General features: G+C 35.9%; 1 protein-coding gene across 3 annotated transcripts in view; it reads left to right on the forward strand.

The window, feature by feature from the left end:
- The window catches only part of LOC128996226 (chromodomain-helicase-DNA-binding protein 1), a 43,134-nt gene that overhangs the window by 4,372 nt on the left and 20,863 nt on the right, over positions 1 to 17,899 (forward strand). For 2 of the 3 annotated variants that reach the window (XM_054421377.1, XM_054421378.1), the window contains exons 2-10: positions 11,585 to 11,853; positions 12,891 to 13,011; positions 13,771 to 13,928; positions 14,671 to 14,862; positions 15,238 to 15,413; positions 16,141 to 16,310; positions 16,457 to 16,616; positions 16,955 to 17,184; positions 17,612 to 17,725. In XM_054421377.1, the coding sequence (XP_054277352.1) occupies positions 11,585 to 11,853; positions 12,891 to 13,011; positions 13,771 to 13,928; positions 14,671 to 14,862; positions 15,238 to 15,413; positions 16,141 to 16,310; positions 16,457 to 16,616; positions 16,955 to 17,184; positions 17,612 to 17,725 (1,590 nt within the window). The remainder of the gene's footprint in view (positions 1 to 11,584; positions 11,854 to 12,890; positions 13,012 to 13,770; positions 13,929 to 14,670; positions 14,863 to 15,237; positions 15,414 to 16,140; positions 16,311 to 16,456; positions 16,617 to 16,954; positions 17,185 to 17,611; positions 17,726 to 17,899) is intronic. The other variant, XM_054421379.1, reaches the window with a different exon arrangement.

Consider the following 17,899-nt stretch of genomic DNA (forward strand, 5'->3'; position numbering starts at 1 on the left):
CTATTTGTACATAAAAGTATTGAATACCCTTAAGATTTTTTTAACAAAATCTAACATATCCTTAGCATTTAAAATTTGGTTGTCAATGGTACATTGTAGACTATTAGTGACTTCGCTCTTTGTAATGCCTCCTACACCATTGCAGGCATTTTTTCTGTGTGCAGTATCAAAAAAATGCCTTGTATCTGGTATTTTAGTACCTATGACTGAATATTTCAGTTAAAAAATCTTTTAATGATACTGTATAGCCACGGCCACCTTTAAATCCAGGCCCCGGCCTATAATCTATGGTAGAATTTTCAATGTCACAAGAAGGCTAGTATTGGTTTATCGTCAGACGTCCCACAAGATAACATGGCTGACTCGTGTCATATTTAATTTAAATTTATCTATACCGGTATATATAAAGCTCAAATACCACTATAGCTCAAATACCACTATCAAATAACATCGTTCACTCAACTCATCACGAAATCTCAGAAACCATAAGACCTAGGAACCTGAAACTTGGCAGGCATCTTCCTTTTGGGTAGTAGACGCTCACTAAGAAAGGATTTTAACCTCTGGGGTCCACCCCTCAGGCTCCCAAAGTTACCATGTTATCCTTATGGAGAAAATAATATCTTAACAGCTGTTTCAATTAAACAAGTTGGTTCTGTTCTATGATGTTCAATAGCATTAAAGTTACAAGATTACCAACAGAGAGCAGCACTATTATTTTTTTAAATTTATGACAACAGCTAATTTGCAACCAAAAGGTGAGTAAGCGTAGCGAACGAACTTCAACCTGGAGGTGAGTTAGCGTAGCGAACGAGCTCCAACCTAAAGATGGGTGAACTTCAACCAGGACGTGATTGAGCCATGTGAACGAGATCATCTTGAAAATTAAGAAGTTAAACGGGGCAAAGTCCGCGGGTACAGCTAGTAAACAATAAATTAAAAGAAAATAAATCACATAGAATTGAAAACCAAAACAATAGGCATATTAATTACAGGGTGTCTAGTAGTCGGGAAAATCGGGAAAGTCGGGAATTAGTATTGAATTTCAAAATGGTCTTGAAAAGTCGGGATTTAGTCTTAAATTTGATTTCAAAGTCGGGAATTTTCATGATTTTGTCGCGATCGTCGTCTTTCGTTTACGTAACCGCGAAAGCCAATGATGATGATATCTGCTCGGCCGCGGGAAATGTTCATGATTTTGTCGCGATCGCGGACAACGACGATGACGTTTCCGTGACCGCGGGAGATGACGATGACGTTTCCGTGACCGCGGGAGACGACGATGATATCTGCACGGCCGCGTGAAATGTTCATGATTTTGTCGCGATCGCGGGAGATGACGATGACGTTTCCGTGACCGCGGGACACGACGATGATATCTGCTCGGCCACGGGAAATGTTCATGATTTTGTCGCGATCGCGGGAGATGACGATGACGTTTCCGTGACCGCGGGAGACGACGATGACGTTTCCGTGACCGCGGGAGATGACGATGACGTTTCCGTGACCGCGGGAGACGACGATGATATCTGCTCGGCCGTGGGAAATGTCCATGATTTTGTCGCGATTGCGGGAGATGACGATGATTTTTCCGTGACCGCGGGAGACGACGATGATGTCTACAAGGCCGCGGGAAATGTTCATGATTTTGCCGTGATTGCGGACGTCGACGATAACGTTTCCGTTATCGCGGGAGATGACGATGACGTTTCTGTGACCGCGGGACACGACGATGATATCTGCTCGGCCGCGGGAAATGTTCATGATTTTGTCGCGATCGCGGGAGATGACGATGACGTTTCCGTGACCGCGGGAGATGACGATGACGTTTCCGTGACCGCGGGAGACGACGATGATATCTGCTCGGCCGTGGAAATGTCCATGATTTTGTCGCGATTGCGGGAGGTGACGATGATGTTTCCGTGACCGCGGGAGACGACGATGATGTCTACACGGCCGCGGGAAATGTTCATGATTTTGCCGTGATTGCGGACGTCGACGATAACGTTTCCGTGACCGCGGGAGATGACGGTGATGTCTAAACAGCCGCGGGAATTGTTCATGATTTTGCCGCGATCGCGGACGATGACGATGACGTTTCTGAGACCGCGGAGACGACGATGATTTCATTGATGTTTACAAGGCTACGGGAAATGTTCATGATTTTGCCATGATCGCGGACGACGACGATCACGTTTCTGTAACCGCTGCAGTCAATGATGATGTCTAAACGTATGGTACGCGGAAGATTTCATGATAAAAAAAACTAATTTGCTAGTTAGAATTTTTTATTGCTGCATTATTTCTTTACTTGAAAACACGACATTATCATGATACTACTTTATGACAAAGACATGGGTTGGTGTAGTATTGTTTAAACAATTTGGTTAAGCTATAAAAATTGGTACCGGTATCAAGGATCGAGAATCGATACATTTTGGTATCAACACCCACTATTTGTTGAACAAACAAGTCTTGAAAAATCTGGAATTAGTCTTGAAAAGTCTGGAATTAGTCTTGAATTTTGTAATGGAAATAAACTAGACACCCTGTAATTAAAACCAAATCCATACATTTAAAGTGGAGTCAATATTTTCCTATGGTGTAGGAGGCACTACAAAGAGCAAAGTCACTATGAGTCACCACTAATATAGGCCTACCATTGATAACCAAATTTTGAATGCCAAGGATATGTTTAACTAACTGTTGTTAAAAAAAACCTTAAAACTATTCAATACTTTTATGTAGACAATGAAGAAGTAGCAAAAAATGAATTAGAACTAAAATTTTGATTCAAAGGACGCCCACCAATACCCTCAACACAATCCTTTCACAGATTTGTACCTGTGGCAGACAACAAAGTAGAGTGTTTTAAAACAAAATCTATTAAATTATAACATTATCTAAAAAATACATTGATAGTGTATTATAATATAATATTATGCGTCCTACACAATTACACGTATAATGCTTATTTGAGTACTTTTCAATGTTTCATAACTTTAAAACCAGTTGAGTCGACAAAATAAAATTATTAGCATAAGCAGGATAATACTCTTACTTAGTAGGGCCTACCTACTATATCTGAGCCAAATTTGAAATTTTGATTTTCATGCCCAACAAAGATATTAAGCATCAAACTTTTAAGATTTTGAAATTTTTTTTTAAACCCTATGCAAGTCCACAACTTGAAACTTTGGAAATTTGGAGTACACACCTATAACCATCAGATAAAAAAACAAACTCATAGTTTATTGCCTTTATGTGAAAAGAATTGTTAAAAATCTGTTTTCGTAACACCGTTGTGTTAAACTTTGTACAGGTAATTAGAACTATATATTTAGTTTTAAGTGCATAACTATATTACCATATTAAAGTTTAGATCTTTCTGAAGAGATTGGTTTTTATTTTAATGTCCTAGGATTAGTAGAACCAGAGGTATTTAATTTAACGCAGAGCTCTGAAATCGCTGAAAACGGGCATTCGACTAACAAAAAAATAGCCGCCATACAGTAGAAAAATCAAATAAAAATAAAATAATTGTATTTTTGTACTTCTAATGATATGTACTTTCAAGGATAGAAATATCAAAAAATTTTAAAATCTTGAAGCAACCACCTTTAGACCACTTGAAATGGATTGACCCGACTACCTATTCAAATTAATGACTGGCTGAGTGATTATAGATTTGATACAAATCGTGGATAACTTAATGCGAATCTAACTTATAATGCCAGGGAAATAATTAACATTGAATTAAGTTAGAGTGCACAGCTTAGCATAAATAACTTGCAGGTACACACTAAGTTAAGCCTAATTCTGCCCTTTAATATACTTTCTTTCACGTCTATTTAAAAAAAAGCCTAATATTTTAGAGCCACCCTCGCAATTTATAGGCCTAGCAAAAACTAGCCACCCACACAATTTATAATTATCAGTTATCAACTCATCAGTTATTTAATTCCTGACTCATCAGTGGTTGGTAAGTAATAACACAGGAAACTTAATAGTCTACTTGACAATAGTCTGCTTGACAATAGTCTGCTTATGAGATAGTGGGCCTCTTCTTAACATCTTGGATTTTGCTGAATAACATAGCCTAGGTATAATCTTCTATTTGGATTTGTGCCATTGTGGTTAATCAGCAGTGTGGTTAACGTGATCCACTTGTGGATAATTAGCCTACCTATACATTTATTATTTTAGTTTGTTAGTTTATAGTATAATTTAACTCTCAAGAACAAGTTACCGTGTCGTTATGGTAGGCCTTAGTAGTTACATCAAATTAGCGATATACTGTACATCTTATATCGGAGCTTCTCTTCACATTCGTGGAGACCGGAGAGTTGTCAATTTCTTGGAGGGGGTTTGTTGTATTTGTGTGTGTGTGTGTTATATGTGTGAGTGTGTGTGTTTTATTTATTTAGTTTTTTTAGAGGTGTGTTACATTGTTGTAACGTCAACGATAGATTTTTACAAAATACTAGACAAGGCGTGGGATGGTAAGAATGCCTCACTAATGTAAAAATTACCTTAATTTAAAGCACTTAACCTATAACTTAGGCAATAACATAACTTATAACACGACAATCGTGTATCCTCTAAATAGGCTACTGCTCTTAAGTGTTAATTTATACTTCATATTGTGTTGTTTTTTTAAACTTATTCTGAATCACTTTGATAATATTGTAAAAAGGTTAAAACCCTTTATATAACTGCCTTGTGATTCCTCTCCTCCTACACTGGACAGTGCTTTTCAATGCATTAGCATCATCAACCAGTCGCAGAACTTGAAGAAACTAAAACCATTCTTGAAATGGTGGCGTAACATTTAAAAAAATCACACAAAACATTTCAAATGCGGGCTAAAACTGTAGGCCTACAAACTCTGGTGTACACGTAACGAGTGCCAAGTCTCGACTAGTTAAAGAGTTGAACTTTGCTCCCCGGTCACCTTTAACACGGTCCTACTCCAATTTGATCAGTGATTTGAATAAAATGTTTGTAAAGTTTGTTTGTCAATATGTCATGGGGATAGTTTTTTGTGGCTTTATGCTTTTAAATTGTTCCAGAGCTGTCATGACCCTTATACCTTCAATCATTTAAAATCCTTCATCACTGGGCCAACCGATTTAAAAAGATTTAAAATAGCCTAGCAAATACAAAAAAAAAACATTCCCTTATACTTAGTCTACTTAGCTGATGATAATTGGTGTTAGGTGGTTTCTACGGTATATTAATTATATTTCTTTAACACGTTCGCTCCGATTATTTGTTTACTGATTTACTAAGTTTGTGAAAATTCCGACCTGTACCAGCAGTGACCAAGCAGCGGGTGGTGGTGCAAGCAGTGACCCCCAAAACTCCGACGTGCACCACCGGTGGGCACGGTACTATGGTGATAGTATGCGACAAAACGGCATTTTGGAGTCTGTGTGAGTGTTTTACTACGCATTGGTGTTTGTAGAAGCCACATGAAACATGTCCACAAGTGGTACATGAACCAAATTCAAGTTAACATACATTAAAAATTAAAATTAATGTTTTTATTTATTTCAACAAAAAAACTTACCTATGACAGTTTTTAAAATAGCCGTTTCAGTTTCCAGTTCTTAGAATTGAAAAGTTCACATAACAGCATATTGTTTACTTACATAACAACATAGTTTTACTTAACGACACGGATACAGTAACGGACCAATGAGGTTTAAGGTTTGAGAGAGAAGAAGTAAAATTGTAATGCTTTGAACTCCAACTAATCAGCTGTTTACCAATTTAATTGTTAACCATTAGTACAATTAGTGATTGGAACAATGAGTTGCTGCAACACTGTCAGTGGCAATGAGGGGTTGTAAACAAAAACATAACCTCTCTTAGAAGTTTTGAGTAGGCTACCTAGTGATTATTAGTAATTAAAAAACGGTTGTATGTAAAGTAGTGTAACTTGATAGGCCTAACAAAGATCAGACTAAGGCCGGATATCAGGGGTTCTACTGTAATGTTCAAATGTCTCCAAGAGTTAATTTGACAACATCATTGTTACAAATAATAAATAATGACACTCCAACGTAGCCTTTGGGCCTCCTTTGTTGGTATGAAGGAAGATATTGAGCAGGGTTGCCACTTTTGGTTAGAGAACAATCTAAACAGCCCACTTGTCCAACATAAACTTGGGTAAAAAGGACTGAAGTCTGTACTGTCCCAACCTGACAGATGTCCCAGACGGGCAAAACCCTGATGTGGACTGAAAGTAACAGGTATAAATTTATTAAGTCAACGTTCCACAACATAGGCTGTTGAATAATTCTAACAAAATTTAGGGAAAGGCTCATTATATTATTGTTAGGTCTACTATAATTTTAATTTAACTTATATGTGCTAATTAAAAATGGTAAAATCAATTCAATAAGATAATAGGACTTAGCTAAAATTGATAGAATAATTGAAACATTTTTTGCCACCAAGAATGATGTACGAATAATATGATAGGCTACGTACTATTTTGTCTGTCTTTAGTCTTTAATTTATTTGGGGTGACTAGTTTTGGGCACAATGACCCATTTTCAAACCCTCATCACATTGGTCAATAAATCCGACAGAAGTCTTCGTTGATATAAGAATAATAACTATAGTCCGTCCGTTTGGCTATGATACCCAGAGGATTAGAAACCTTCTCGGAACTCAACTCACCCTCTCAACCCACTCTTCGGGCTGGCCGGAGATAAACGATGACTCACCCGCTGGCTCAGTCCCACAGATCTGTAACTTTTTTTGTTTTAAGTTAAAATAAATTGTGCTTTATAAATTTGAGTTCTAGAAATTCCAAAAATAATGAGCCCAAACACGATGTGGATACCTTATATCTACGATCTGATAGTATTACAATTACACTGTATCATCACCATCAGCTTATGTTAAAACTTTCAGATTGTAGATATTAAGTATCCACGTTGTGTTTGGACATTATTTTTGGAATTAAATGTAGAACTCAAATAACAATTTAGGAAAATAATAAAAGTTACATATCTGTGGGACTGTGACTGTAGGTAGGTAAACTTTTTATCAACGGCCAGCCTGGAGAGCGGGTCTGAAGGGTGAGTCGAGTTCCGAGAAGGTTCCTAATCCGCTGGGTATCATAGCCAAACGGACGGACTATAACAACAATTTGAATCAACAATAATCAAAATAGTGGAAATAATTTAGTACCTAAGAACTAAAGTACAGGCTCAATCCATATCAAATCACACCCAACTTGCCAATTAAATTTGGTAATAACAATAACATTTTTTTTATTTTCTTCTATGTGACTGTATAGCATGCTGCTTGGTCATGCATTTAGTTATAAAGGGTATTTAATTCAAATTTGTTTTTTACCATTTTTATTTTCACATTAGTGAAACCCCTTTTAAAGGTGTGTCAAATTCTGCATTCTTTAGATATCTTGAACTACCTATTATTAAAATCCAAGTGAGAGATACCTTACATTTCCATTTCCCACTTTTGTTCAAGTTGACCTTACTATAATATAGTTTTGCCAAGTTGGTAAAAAAGATTATTTTAGTTATTAAAATTACAGTATATTTATTTCTTGATTGATCAGAAGTGTCAGTCAAATAGCCCTGATATAAAGGTTACATTTCACGTATAATGCCTGGTTGTAATGTTTAAGTTATTTAATACACAACTTGTTTTGATAATCTAAATATGTGAACCAAGTCTGTTGAGAGAATTCATATACCGCCATACTAAAAATCAAAGAGGTATTATTGGTTGGAGTAAATCTTATTGAAATAAAAACCAATTCAATTCTCTTGCATAAAACTTTGTGAATCAGTTCTATGCCACATTCCAATGCAGAGGTTTAAGAATTATTGAAATGTGTTATCCACAACTGCAGTAAATGTTTGTATTCATTATTCATAGCGAGCAATTTTTGTGAAATCAGTCAACATGGAGTCATTGTAGTGCTCGCCTTCATATCTGAAGGTCCATGGTTTAACTCAAGCAAGATCGCAATTGGACTCGGATGAAAGATACTATCAAAGTCAAAGATACTATGGTACCTAATTAAAGTAGACGTTAGATGGTTACAATATCAAGGTTTAGAACGTCCCCTTACAAAAAACTTAAAAAATGTCATGGTGCTAGATATACACAAAAAGAGTCATGAAACTGGTTGTATGTCCACAAAGTAGCCTACAATTGACCCCTGGCATAATGTCGTATCATGGATAGATGAAATGTAATGTTAATATATAACTTGTGGGCAACCAATTATATTCTATTGATTAAGAAAACAGGTTCTGGGAAGATTAAGGATAAAAGATCAAACTGTGAGCAGCTTGTGCTCAACCGTATTTCCACAGTGAGTACAGTTGCCAGATTGACGGTGTGTTTGAATGATTGAATTCTAATCACACATAAATGGATGATGAGATTTCCTGATTTATTTTTAGATGTAAATTTATGTAGCCTACATGATACAGGCCTAATACAAGAAATACAAAGAAATATATTTCTTAGGCCCTCTAAAATTGTGAAACTGTGGTTCCACCGTAATTTAAAAGATTATCAAATCCTGAATTAATGGTCAAAGATGCAGTAATCAAGTAAGATAATTGTGTTGAATTACTTTTTTTACTTTACTTTTTATTCATGTGATATTTGTTATTATTGAATTTTGTCTGCAATTGAAGTTAATGGTAAGTTAAAACTGACACATAATTAAGCCATAACCTTGAGCTGACCTTTTAGAGTGAAGAGTGAAAAGGAATGATGATAAGAAACACTGCAGTGATAAAATACCTAAGTTTTGAGATAACATTATCATTTTGTTGTTGATTTAATTTTTAAATGCTATCAACGATCCAAAGTTTGTTGAAATTAAAAGTTTTCTCTCATTAGACTGAGCCTAATGACTAACCTTTAAATTTATGATAAGATTGTTCAATCAAGCTTCAAATTGATAATCTAAGAAATTATCACCTTAAGTTTTTCTAAACTTAGGCTACATCTGAAGGGTTTGTGCCACTTCCCTTAAAAGCATCGGTTCTCCTTCACATAAACTACCATTGGCATTAACACCTAAAAACTTAAAATTCGAAAGATAAAATTTCCACAAAAGACCTTTCATAATAAAGTATTAAAATAATAAAGTACTATAGAAACATGAACAGGAGACACAATAACAGGAGTATTTTAGGTGTGGTAGGTATATGTTTCCATGGAGGACAGGTATTCGCATAGTTATTATTAAAAACACCTCTTCTTCCAATATAGTTTGTCTCCTACTAAAACTAGAGTTAAAAATCGAGGCAGGTCAGTCTAATTGTTGGGATTGTCTACATTGAGTCGTTCCTGTGGCAAAGCATGAAGACATCTTTGTTCTCAGTATCGCATATTAAATGCTTTTGAACTTGCATGTTCAGCCATTGATGCACATGACAGGTTTGAAAAACAAATTTCACGGCAAAGTACAATAGGTCTTACAACATTACATACTGCTTGGGAAACCAAGAAGAATTTGGTATTTGTCATAAGGTGCACCATCATCATAGTTATCCGGCCATGAATTTGTAAGAAGGCCTACATTGAACCAAATCAGTTTCAGGAAAGGGATGCCCTTATTGTAAACTAAATCATCTTTTTATGTCACAAAAAATATCACAGGCTTACAGTATTCAAACTTTGGAGAAAATGGAATTGTTACACTAGCGTTTAAGAGTCCTTTTTTTTTCCTAGGACGCTAGGCACGAGCCCGGAATTGTTTTTCACATTACTTCAGGCTAGACCTAGGGGTTACGGCATCATCACTTAGATAAAATCCATTGGTTATTTGGCGGGATTTGAACCCGGGACCCCAGGAACTGGCGGCTGTTTGAAATTAAAGAAATTATCATTGCTCTTATGCCGGGCACACCCAAGATGGCCGTTAGCTTCCATGGACTCCCATGGAGAACAATTCAAAACTACAAAGAATATTTCTAATCTCACAGTTAGTAGGCCTATACTAGATATTTAAATTAGGCCTGTAACCACTTTGGTGTTTAAAAATTATTTTTGGATTTATAACTCTTCAGCAGCTGTTTAAAGTTATCCCCGATGGCCGCTAACCATCAAGGACTCATAACCTATACTGTTAAAGGATAATTAAACTTTATTTAAATACAAATTGGATATAGCAATGTTGACCAGTATCGAAAACTCTCAATGGTTGAATGTAATATGACTACCTAGTAAGAGTTAAAAAACAAGCAGAAAAGTACTAGTGGAAGAGCTCTCACTGGTCAATATAGGCTAACTGTAGGTCTAAATTATAAGATTATCAAGTTTCTTAGTACATGATTGAGCTCACTTTAGGTAGCCTAGCGTTGCAATAGCTCACCACATGTTAGGTCATATTACCATAAACAAGATGACTATGCACAACACTGGAATTGCAGTAATCGATGCTGTTAAACTAGGTCAGTTAATCATAAATATTTTAAAATTTCAACAGATTATTTCTTGTAATGACTTACATTTGTGTATAATTGGTCTGCAAATCTTATATTCGATGGATTTTTAAAAACCAAAACAACTATACACAGGTTATTCCATCCTTTGACTGAACGCACAGTTTTCCAGACTTGCTTGTTTTTGTTGGGCTAAGGCAGTATGGGACTGTCATCAGACCGATAGCTCTGGGAGAGAATAACAAGGTTATCCTTAGTTGGGTTCCAGGACACAAAGGTATTCCTGGCAATGAACAAGTGGGCAAAAATGCTGAATTAACGAGTGCTGACAAGTGGGAATTCAAATTCAAATTCAAATTCAAATTTATTTATTTGTGATTATGTGTGAAAAAATGCTGAATTAAAATAAGTACCGTAGCTAAGCTTTGTGAGCTTTGAGAGCCTAATGCATGAAATACATCATGATTCGTCCGTTGGAAGATTACCTATTACATAGTTGTTGAACATTAGCTCAGTGTCCTGTAACAATTGTCAGCCCATAGAAATACAGTCAAACAAAAAGAAAGAAAACCAAATCGAAACAAACATCATTGAACAGTGTACAGTTTTTATTCATATCAATCTTTTTAGCATTGAGCAGATATTTTTGCACCTACATTATTTTTAACATTCAAAATGTGTTGCTTTAGTACCCAAGGTTCAAGATAGTAATACATTTAAAAAAATCCGACACCTGAATGCCCAAAAATAAGTTTCAGAGCACTTTGAATTAAAATTGTATGTTGATTTGGTGTTTCCTTTGCTTCTTTTTGATAGGGATTTCAAAACCTTGATAAATTTTATTTTGGTATTATCCATTGTTATTACAGTCTATCATTCTGTTCTTTTTCTTTAATAAGCCCTGGCCCTCCTTTTTTCTTAGTCGTTCTGTAACTTGCCGTATAATTTTAAAAGTCTTTAATTTTGAAAGTCAAACTTAAACCTTGTGAGTTCAACCTTTCAAAATTAAAAATTGTCCTTAACTATTTTCTTTGGTTTCTTAATAATTAAAATTTCAATAACATAAGAAGTACAAAATGAAACACAAAAATATCAGTATTACAATTAAAAGTGTACTTGTTGACCTTTAGGAGGGGTCAGAGGACGAGTCTGGATCGGACAGGAACGCAGCGTCGGACAAGGAAGAAGACGAGTCTAAAAGTGGAGACTCAGGAAAGAGTGATGCGGAATCAGACAAAAGTGATGCGGAATCAGTCAAGAGTGAAGCGGGAAGTGTCAAAAGTGAACCTGAAAGTGTAAAGAGTGAACCTGAGAGTGTCAAAAGCGAACCTGAAAGTGTCAAAAGTGAAGCTGGGTCGAAAAAGAGCAAAGGGTCTTCATCAGGATCTGGATCTGGAAGGTAAAGATCAATTGGATTAGATTAGATTATTTACCCCTGTAAAACCCCTAGTTTTAGCGATCTAGATAAGAAAACTTATGTTGACACAATTTCATGTACCAATCTGTGCATTTTATGAAATAAAGAAGTTGATTGATTGATTGATTAGTTTCTATACGATCTAAAAATATTAAAGAATTCCACTTGATTGCTCTGAGCAGTGCCCAACAAATTCCTGGGCAAGGATGTACCTTTGAAACCAAGCAGAGTAAATAAACAATTTGTCAAATTGTATTGCTCAAATTAAATTACTCAGTTTAAATTACTCAGGCTTATGTACTATTGCCGTAGTGCCTGCCTGAAACTTTTCTTCAATAAGCCAGCTGCTATTCTATAAATCACAATCTTGGCTTAGAGCCCTTCCTGTAACCAAACTAGGCCTAACCTTTAAGTATCATTTAAAAACTGTCCATAGGCTACCGATTATTTTAATCTACTTATGTTTTATAAGTGGTAGATTTCTATAAGTTTACAGGCTATCTACAATGTTGTCAATTAAGTTTTAGGCCTTTTAGGACTTTTCTGTGTATGGCCTCTCAACTTTTGGACAAAACTTAAGATTATGCCTTTGACTTGATATAAGTAGAGATCCCATTCCCTTAAATTGAAGTTGTAGTATTGCATAAACCTTAGTTGAATCAAGCCCCTGACCCCTTTGATGATGTTAATTTTACTTATTTATAGTGAATACAGTAACTTGTAAACTAAGCCAACTTACTGTAAACCATTACCTCTTTTACTTCATATTCTACAAGGTAGGCCTACTATACAAAACAAAAAAGGATAAAATGTAATTCTGATAGAAGCACGCTCTATAAGTGGCTTATTCTATTACTGTATGTTCTATTTAAATAAAAGATAGGCTACAGCTGCTGGTCCATATGTAATGAGACGTCTACTCATTATCCAAAGGTCAATGCTAATACATAACGATTGCCTATCTGATTCCTCCTCCCTACTATTTCGTCCATGGAGTTAACAAAATTTGATTGATTCAGTGAGTCTGGCTCTGGTTCGGACTCGGAAGGTTCGTCTAAGAGTGGAAGCGGAAGTGAATCGGACAGCAAATCAACAACTACTAACTCTAGTCCTTCTAAGTCACACAAGAGACATGAAAAGGTAAAATTCTCTTTGTCAACATTAATTAGTCTTACAAACATCTGACTAAAGAGAAAAATGTTGTCTTTTTCTACTGACATTCCTCAAATCAATTTTTTAGCTGTTTTTTACAATTCTTCTTTAAACATACTCAACTGATAACTGTTTCTTAGTGTTTTTCTAAAGGGTGGATAATGGGGATACCTTTTTCTAGTTTTTTAGACATCTTGGTTGTAGTGCTTGCATTCAAACATACAGGTTGCCGGTTCTATTCCAAGCAAGATAAATTCTGGATTCAGATGCTTTTTGTGGTAGTATTATTAATTTATCATGCTATCTAACAAAAGTTCAACGTTAGATAGTAACAAGGCTAGGTTTTAACAAGGCTTAGGTTCCAGAATAATAACAGTTTTACTTTTGTCATCCTCCAAAAATAAAAGTTAGCAATGGAAATGTGCAATACACTGTAAGTTATATAGTTTTTTAGTAACAATGTATTTTTAGTAAAAATAAAAAAAAAAATAGTTAGGGCTAGTGTTTAATACTCTTGTAACATACTTAAGGTCAATTCCTGGTTTCTGAACACAAAGAAGTTTTTTATATTAGGAACACATCAACTATGCATAGGCTACTACAGTTGATTATGACAAAAGGTCTTTAAGTTGACTTTTTTACTTAAGTCTCACATTTGCTATCTAAGAAAACTGGTAGAAATTGATTGAGCTAACACAAGATCTAGATTTATAAAACAAATCCTACTCAATATCTTTTGCCTAATAGCAGGCCTGGGATGAGAACCCAGATGTGTATGGGATCAGGAGGTCGGGTCGCAGTCGCAAGGAACCTGAACGTCTCAAGGTCGCTGAGAGTGACTCCAACACTAGCGACAGAGGACGTGGCGGTCGCAGGTCTTCTACCAACAAGAAGTCTCCTAACAAGTAAGAACAATATTTGCCATCTATAAAGCTGTTGCTCAGGAAGCCTGTCCTGTTTCATTTTCTCCTATCTCTCCACATTGCCTCTTCTTCCATTATCTGCCATCTTCCTCCTCTTCATCCAAACAAGTCATACTTCCGGTCTCATTCTCTTTGTTACAATCAACTTCATTTTTCTAAGAATTTCTCTTTTCTCATATTCTTCCTCTAGTTCAAACAATCTCTGTCTTGCTTTTGCTGTTCTCTTTCTTGTTGTATTTTTAACCACAGCCTAGAACATTTCACAAAACTTTATCAATACAAAGAGTTTTACAATATCATGGACTTTGAGTGAAACAATGTCAGCCCTGGTCACTTTGAATTTGATACAGTTTTCCATCGAAGACGGTGACCATGGATAGCGAGCCCATCTAGTGTTAGAACTACGGGTTTCGGTCACCAAGGTGACCATGATATTGTATAGCTAAGTGCGAACATTGACAATAACATTACCTCTAGTTGAGCGGAGCACATTGAAATCCCAGAATCCTAAAAAGTATTGCATCCAGTGCATGTCTATAAATATCCACAATTCGTGACCACCAAGTAGCTGGATTACAGGACGACGCCACTGCCCCAGGTCATAAACATAACAGATAATAATTATAAATGTAAATGGAAATTACAACAATCTATTTAGTTACAACTTCGCTCTGATCAATTGGAGTACCTGAGACCTAGTATTACTAACTGTTGATGTTCCCAGGACATGGAACTCAGATTCAGAGACAGACTATGACAGTTCTACGGACAAGGATGTACCTCGCAGCAAGCCTCCAAGTAGGAGAGTGGCGCGGCCTCCTCCCAAAAGGTCACCGCCAAAGCGTAGTCAACCCAAGAGGAGATACTCATCCTCGGAAGAATCCAACTACTCATCTGACGATGACAAGTCTAAAAGGTCAGTATACAGGGTGATAGATGGTTTATAAGAAGAATCCATTAAAATACATAAGTTTATGTTAATTCAACTCAAATAAAAAATTTGGAAAAAATCAATAACAAAGGCGCCACAAACAACTTGCTTAAGAAATATTTGTCATACGTCCTTATAAAAACTGTCAAACAGTATAAAAAAAATCTGTTAAGCTATAAAATGATATAACACATATGGCATTTTATAAATAAGCCTAAGGGCAGGAATATTGTGTTAAACATAATAATTATTAATATAAGCTAATAAAGTCCATCGCTACTTACTGAACTGCAGACTCAACCGACTGAGTCATCAACTCTCGCTTAACCTCAGTTCTGGACTATTTGTTGGATTTTGTAGGTCCAAGGGCAGGAGAGGTGCAGCCACGACAGCTGTTAGCTATAAGGAGGACAGTGAAGAGAAGACTGACTCCGATGACCTTGTAGACGTGGAGTATACGGAACCTGATCCTGCAGTAGTGGACAACGCTGAGACCATCGAGAGGGTCCTGGCCAGGAGACGGGGCAAGAAAGGAGGTACGCAAGTAATGAGCCACCAATCTTGTATATAAGCCAGGGAAAGGAAAGTAATAGGTAACAATGAAAATCTTTCATAATCGCATGGAAATTCTATAATTTTGATGTGCTGTCATATTGATAGAACATTTTTAGCATAAGACCATTCCAAAAAATATATTTGAGTTACTGTAGCTATCCTTTTAACACAGACCAGAATCCCGCAAATCCTAAAATGTGTCCCATCAGAACCACCTGATATATTAAACCAGGGTGTTCAGCCAACTAAGAAACATATGTAAATTGTGCATGCATTTAGTATGATTCGGGGAAATTATCAATAACATATGGCTGATTGTCCATTTATAACTGGCTTTTTGTAGGTTCTCTTTAATTTAAGGCCATTGTGTAATAAGTAGAACTAGATCTTGGGAGATGATCGTGGGTCTTGCCACAATCAAAGTTGATTATCACTGATATTTCTGTGGCCATATAAGACAATCACAGATTCCCCAAATTGTGGGATACGATCCAAGGTGTTGCTGTGATAGCAGGGGAATAATATGCCCATTTACTAACATAAAATCATATTTTTATGCAATTTTACATCAATTCCAGCTAATCCAAACAATTTCATAATCTGAAAAGAGTTCCAATTAGTTTTGGATTAGAGGATATTTGGTGTAAATAAAAAGTCTATACAAAATCAATTTTCTATTTTAATAATCACTGAAATGTGCCATTTCAGTGGTGGGGAACATCACAACAGTGTACGCTGTGGAAGAGAATGGTGATCCAAACATAGGCTGCGACCCTGAAGATTTAGAGACTACAGAGCTGCAATACCTCATCAAGTGGAAGGGGTGGTCTCACATACACAACACATGGGAATCTGAACAATCTCTCAAGGATCAGAAGGTAATAGACTACCTATATGCATTAGCTGTAGCCAATACTTTAAAAGAGAACATAGTTAAATGATTTCCTACAGAACATTTTTGTTACTTGATACAAATCCTGGATGTAAGTTGGAACACGATGAATTATTATTGTAATTTTTTCAGGCCAAAGGCATAAAGAAACTGGAAAATTTCATAAGGAAGGAAGAAGAGATAGAGTATTGGAAGAGTCGGACTACTCCAGAAGATATAGAATACTACGAGTGTCAGTTGGAGTTGCAGCAGAACTTGCTGACTAGCTATAACAGGGTGGAGAGGATCATAGGTAAAATACTAACAACTGTTGATGTTGATTTATTATAATGAAGGACACAAGAGCCTTGGTTGTATAGATTGTTGTTGGAATGGTAGGAAATGGGAAAGAATCGTGGTGGCATAAGAAGCAGAACATCCTTACATATATTTTTACCTAAACTTTTTCCCAGCTTAATAATTTCTATCAATTGTTTTGGTTAGGGGAACTATTTCTTTAAGAGGCAGCAGTTTCCTCGTGTAATTTTTTAAATGTGTTCATGTAAAACTAAAGTATAATGTCTAAATTATTGTACATGTTATTTGACTAAACATTCTTTTTAAGATCATCAAATTTTTTTATTGATGCAGGCATATCAAAAGACAAAGCAGAATATTTTATCAAATGGGAGTCGTTACCTTACTCAGAAGCTACTTGGGAAGATGCAGCTCTCATAGAGAAAAAATGGCCGAAGAAAATCAAAGAATTTCGGGACAGAGAAGACTCAAAACGCACACCATCAAAAATGACAAAAGCTCTGAAAATCAGACCTAAGTTTGTGAAAATCAACGATCAGCCTGAATACATGGGAGGAAATGAGGCAAGTATTCAAATATTTCAATGTAATGTGATATTAAAGTCTTTTTAATCCATTGTAACTCCTAAGACCTTTCAAGTCTTTTCTTTTTGGCCTTATTTTAGAGCTTAAATTGTTGTGGGCTTAATTGTAATTTTTGTAAAAAGATTTAAATCTTTAGTCTTTTTCCATTAAACAACAAAAGATTTGTTTTGGTATTGGTAACTGTTCTATTTTATCTTTAGGTTACAGGGATCAATGTATATAGACTTTCTTCCACACTGAGATATATATAGGGACATACTTGTCACAAAGAAGGGTGATTCTAAAGTGGATGTAAACATTTTATCTGGTTTAATTTAGCCAATAAATGGAACGGTTAGTTATATTACATCTCTAGAGCCTACATACAATCAGATGATCCTTCTTGCTAAAGTTAGACTTGTTTCAGGTGTTGACCTTGAGAGACTACCAGATCAGTGGACTCAACTGGTTGGTACACTCGTGGTGTAAGGAAAATTCTGTTATATTGGCAGACGAGATGGGGCTTGGAAAAACCATCCAGGTCAGTCAGGACTTCTCTCCCAGTTCTGTACAAAAATGTATACATATCTTCCTTTTTATTGATTCTGAATAATCTCTTTGTTTTTGGAGTAGCGATTACAGCTAATAACAATGATATAAAGCTGCAATATATGTTTCTAGTTTTTCACTAATTCACTGGAAGTACAAACATTTC

Source organism: Macrosteles quadrilineatus, unplaced genomic scaffold (genome assembly GCF_028750875.1).
Source record: "Macrosteles quadrilineatus isolate MER2022 unplaced genomic scaffold, UCM_ALF_1.0 Scaffold_6__1_contigs__length_79288215, whole genome shotgun sequence".
In the NCBI taxonomy this organism is placed as follows: Eukaryota; Metazoa; Arthropoda; class Insecta; order Hemiptera; family Cicadellidae; genus Macrosteles; species Macrosteles quadrilineatus.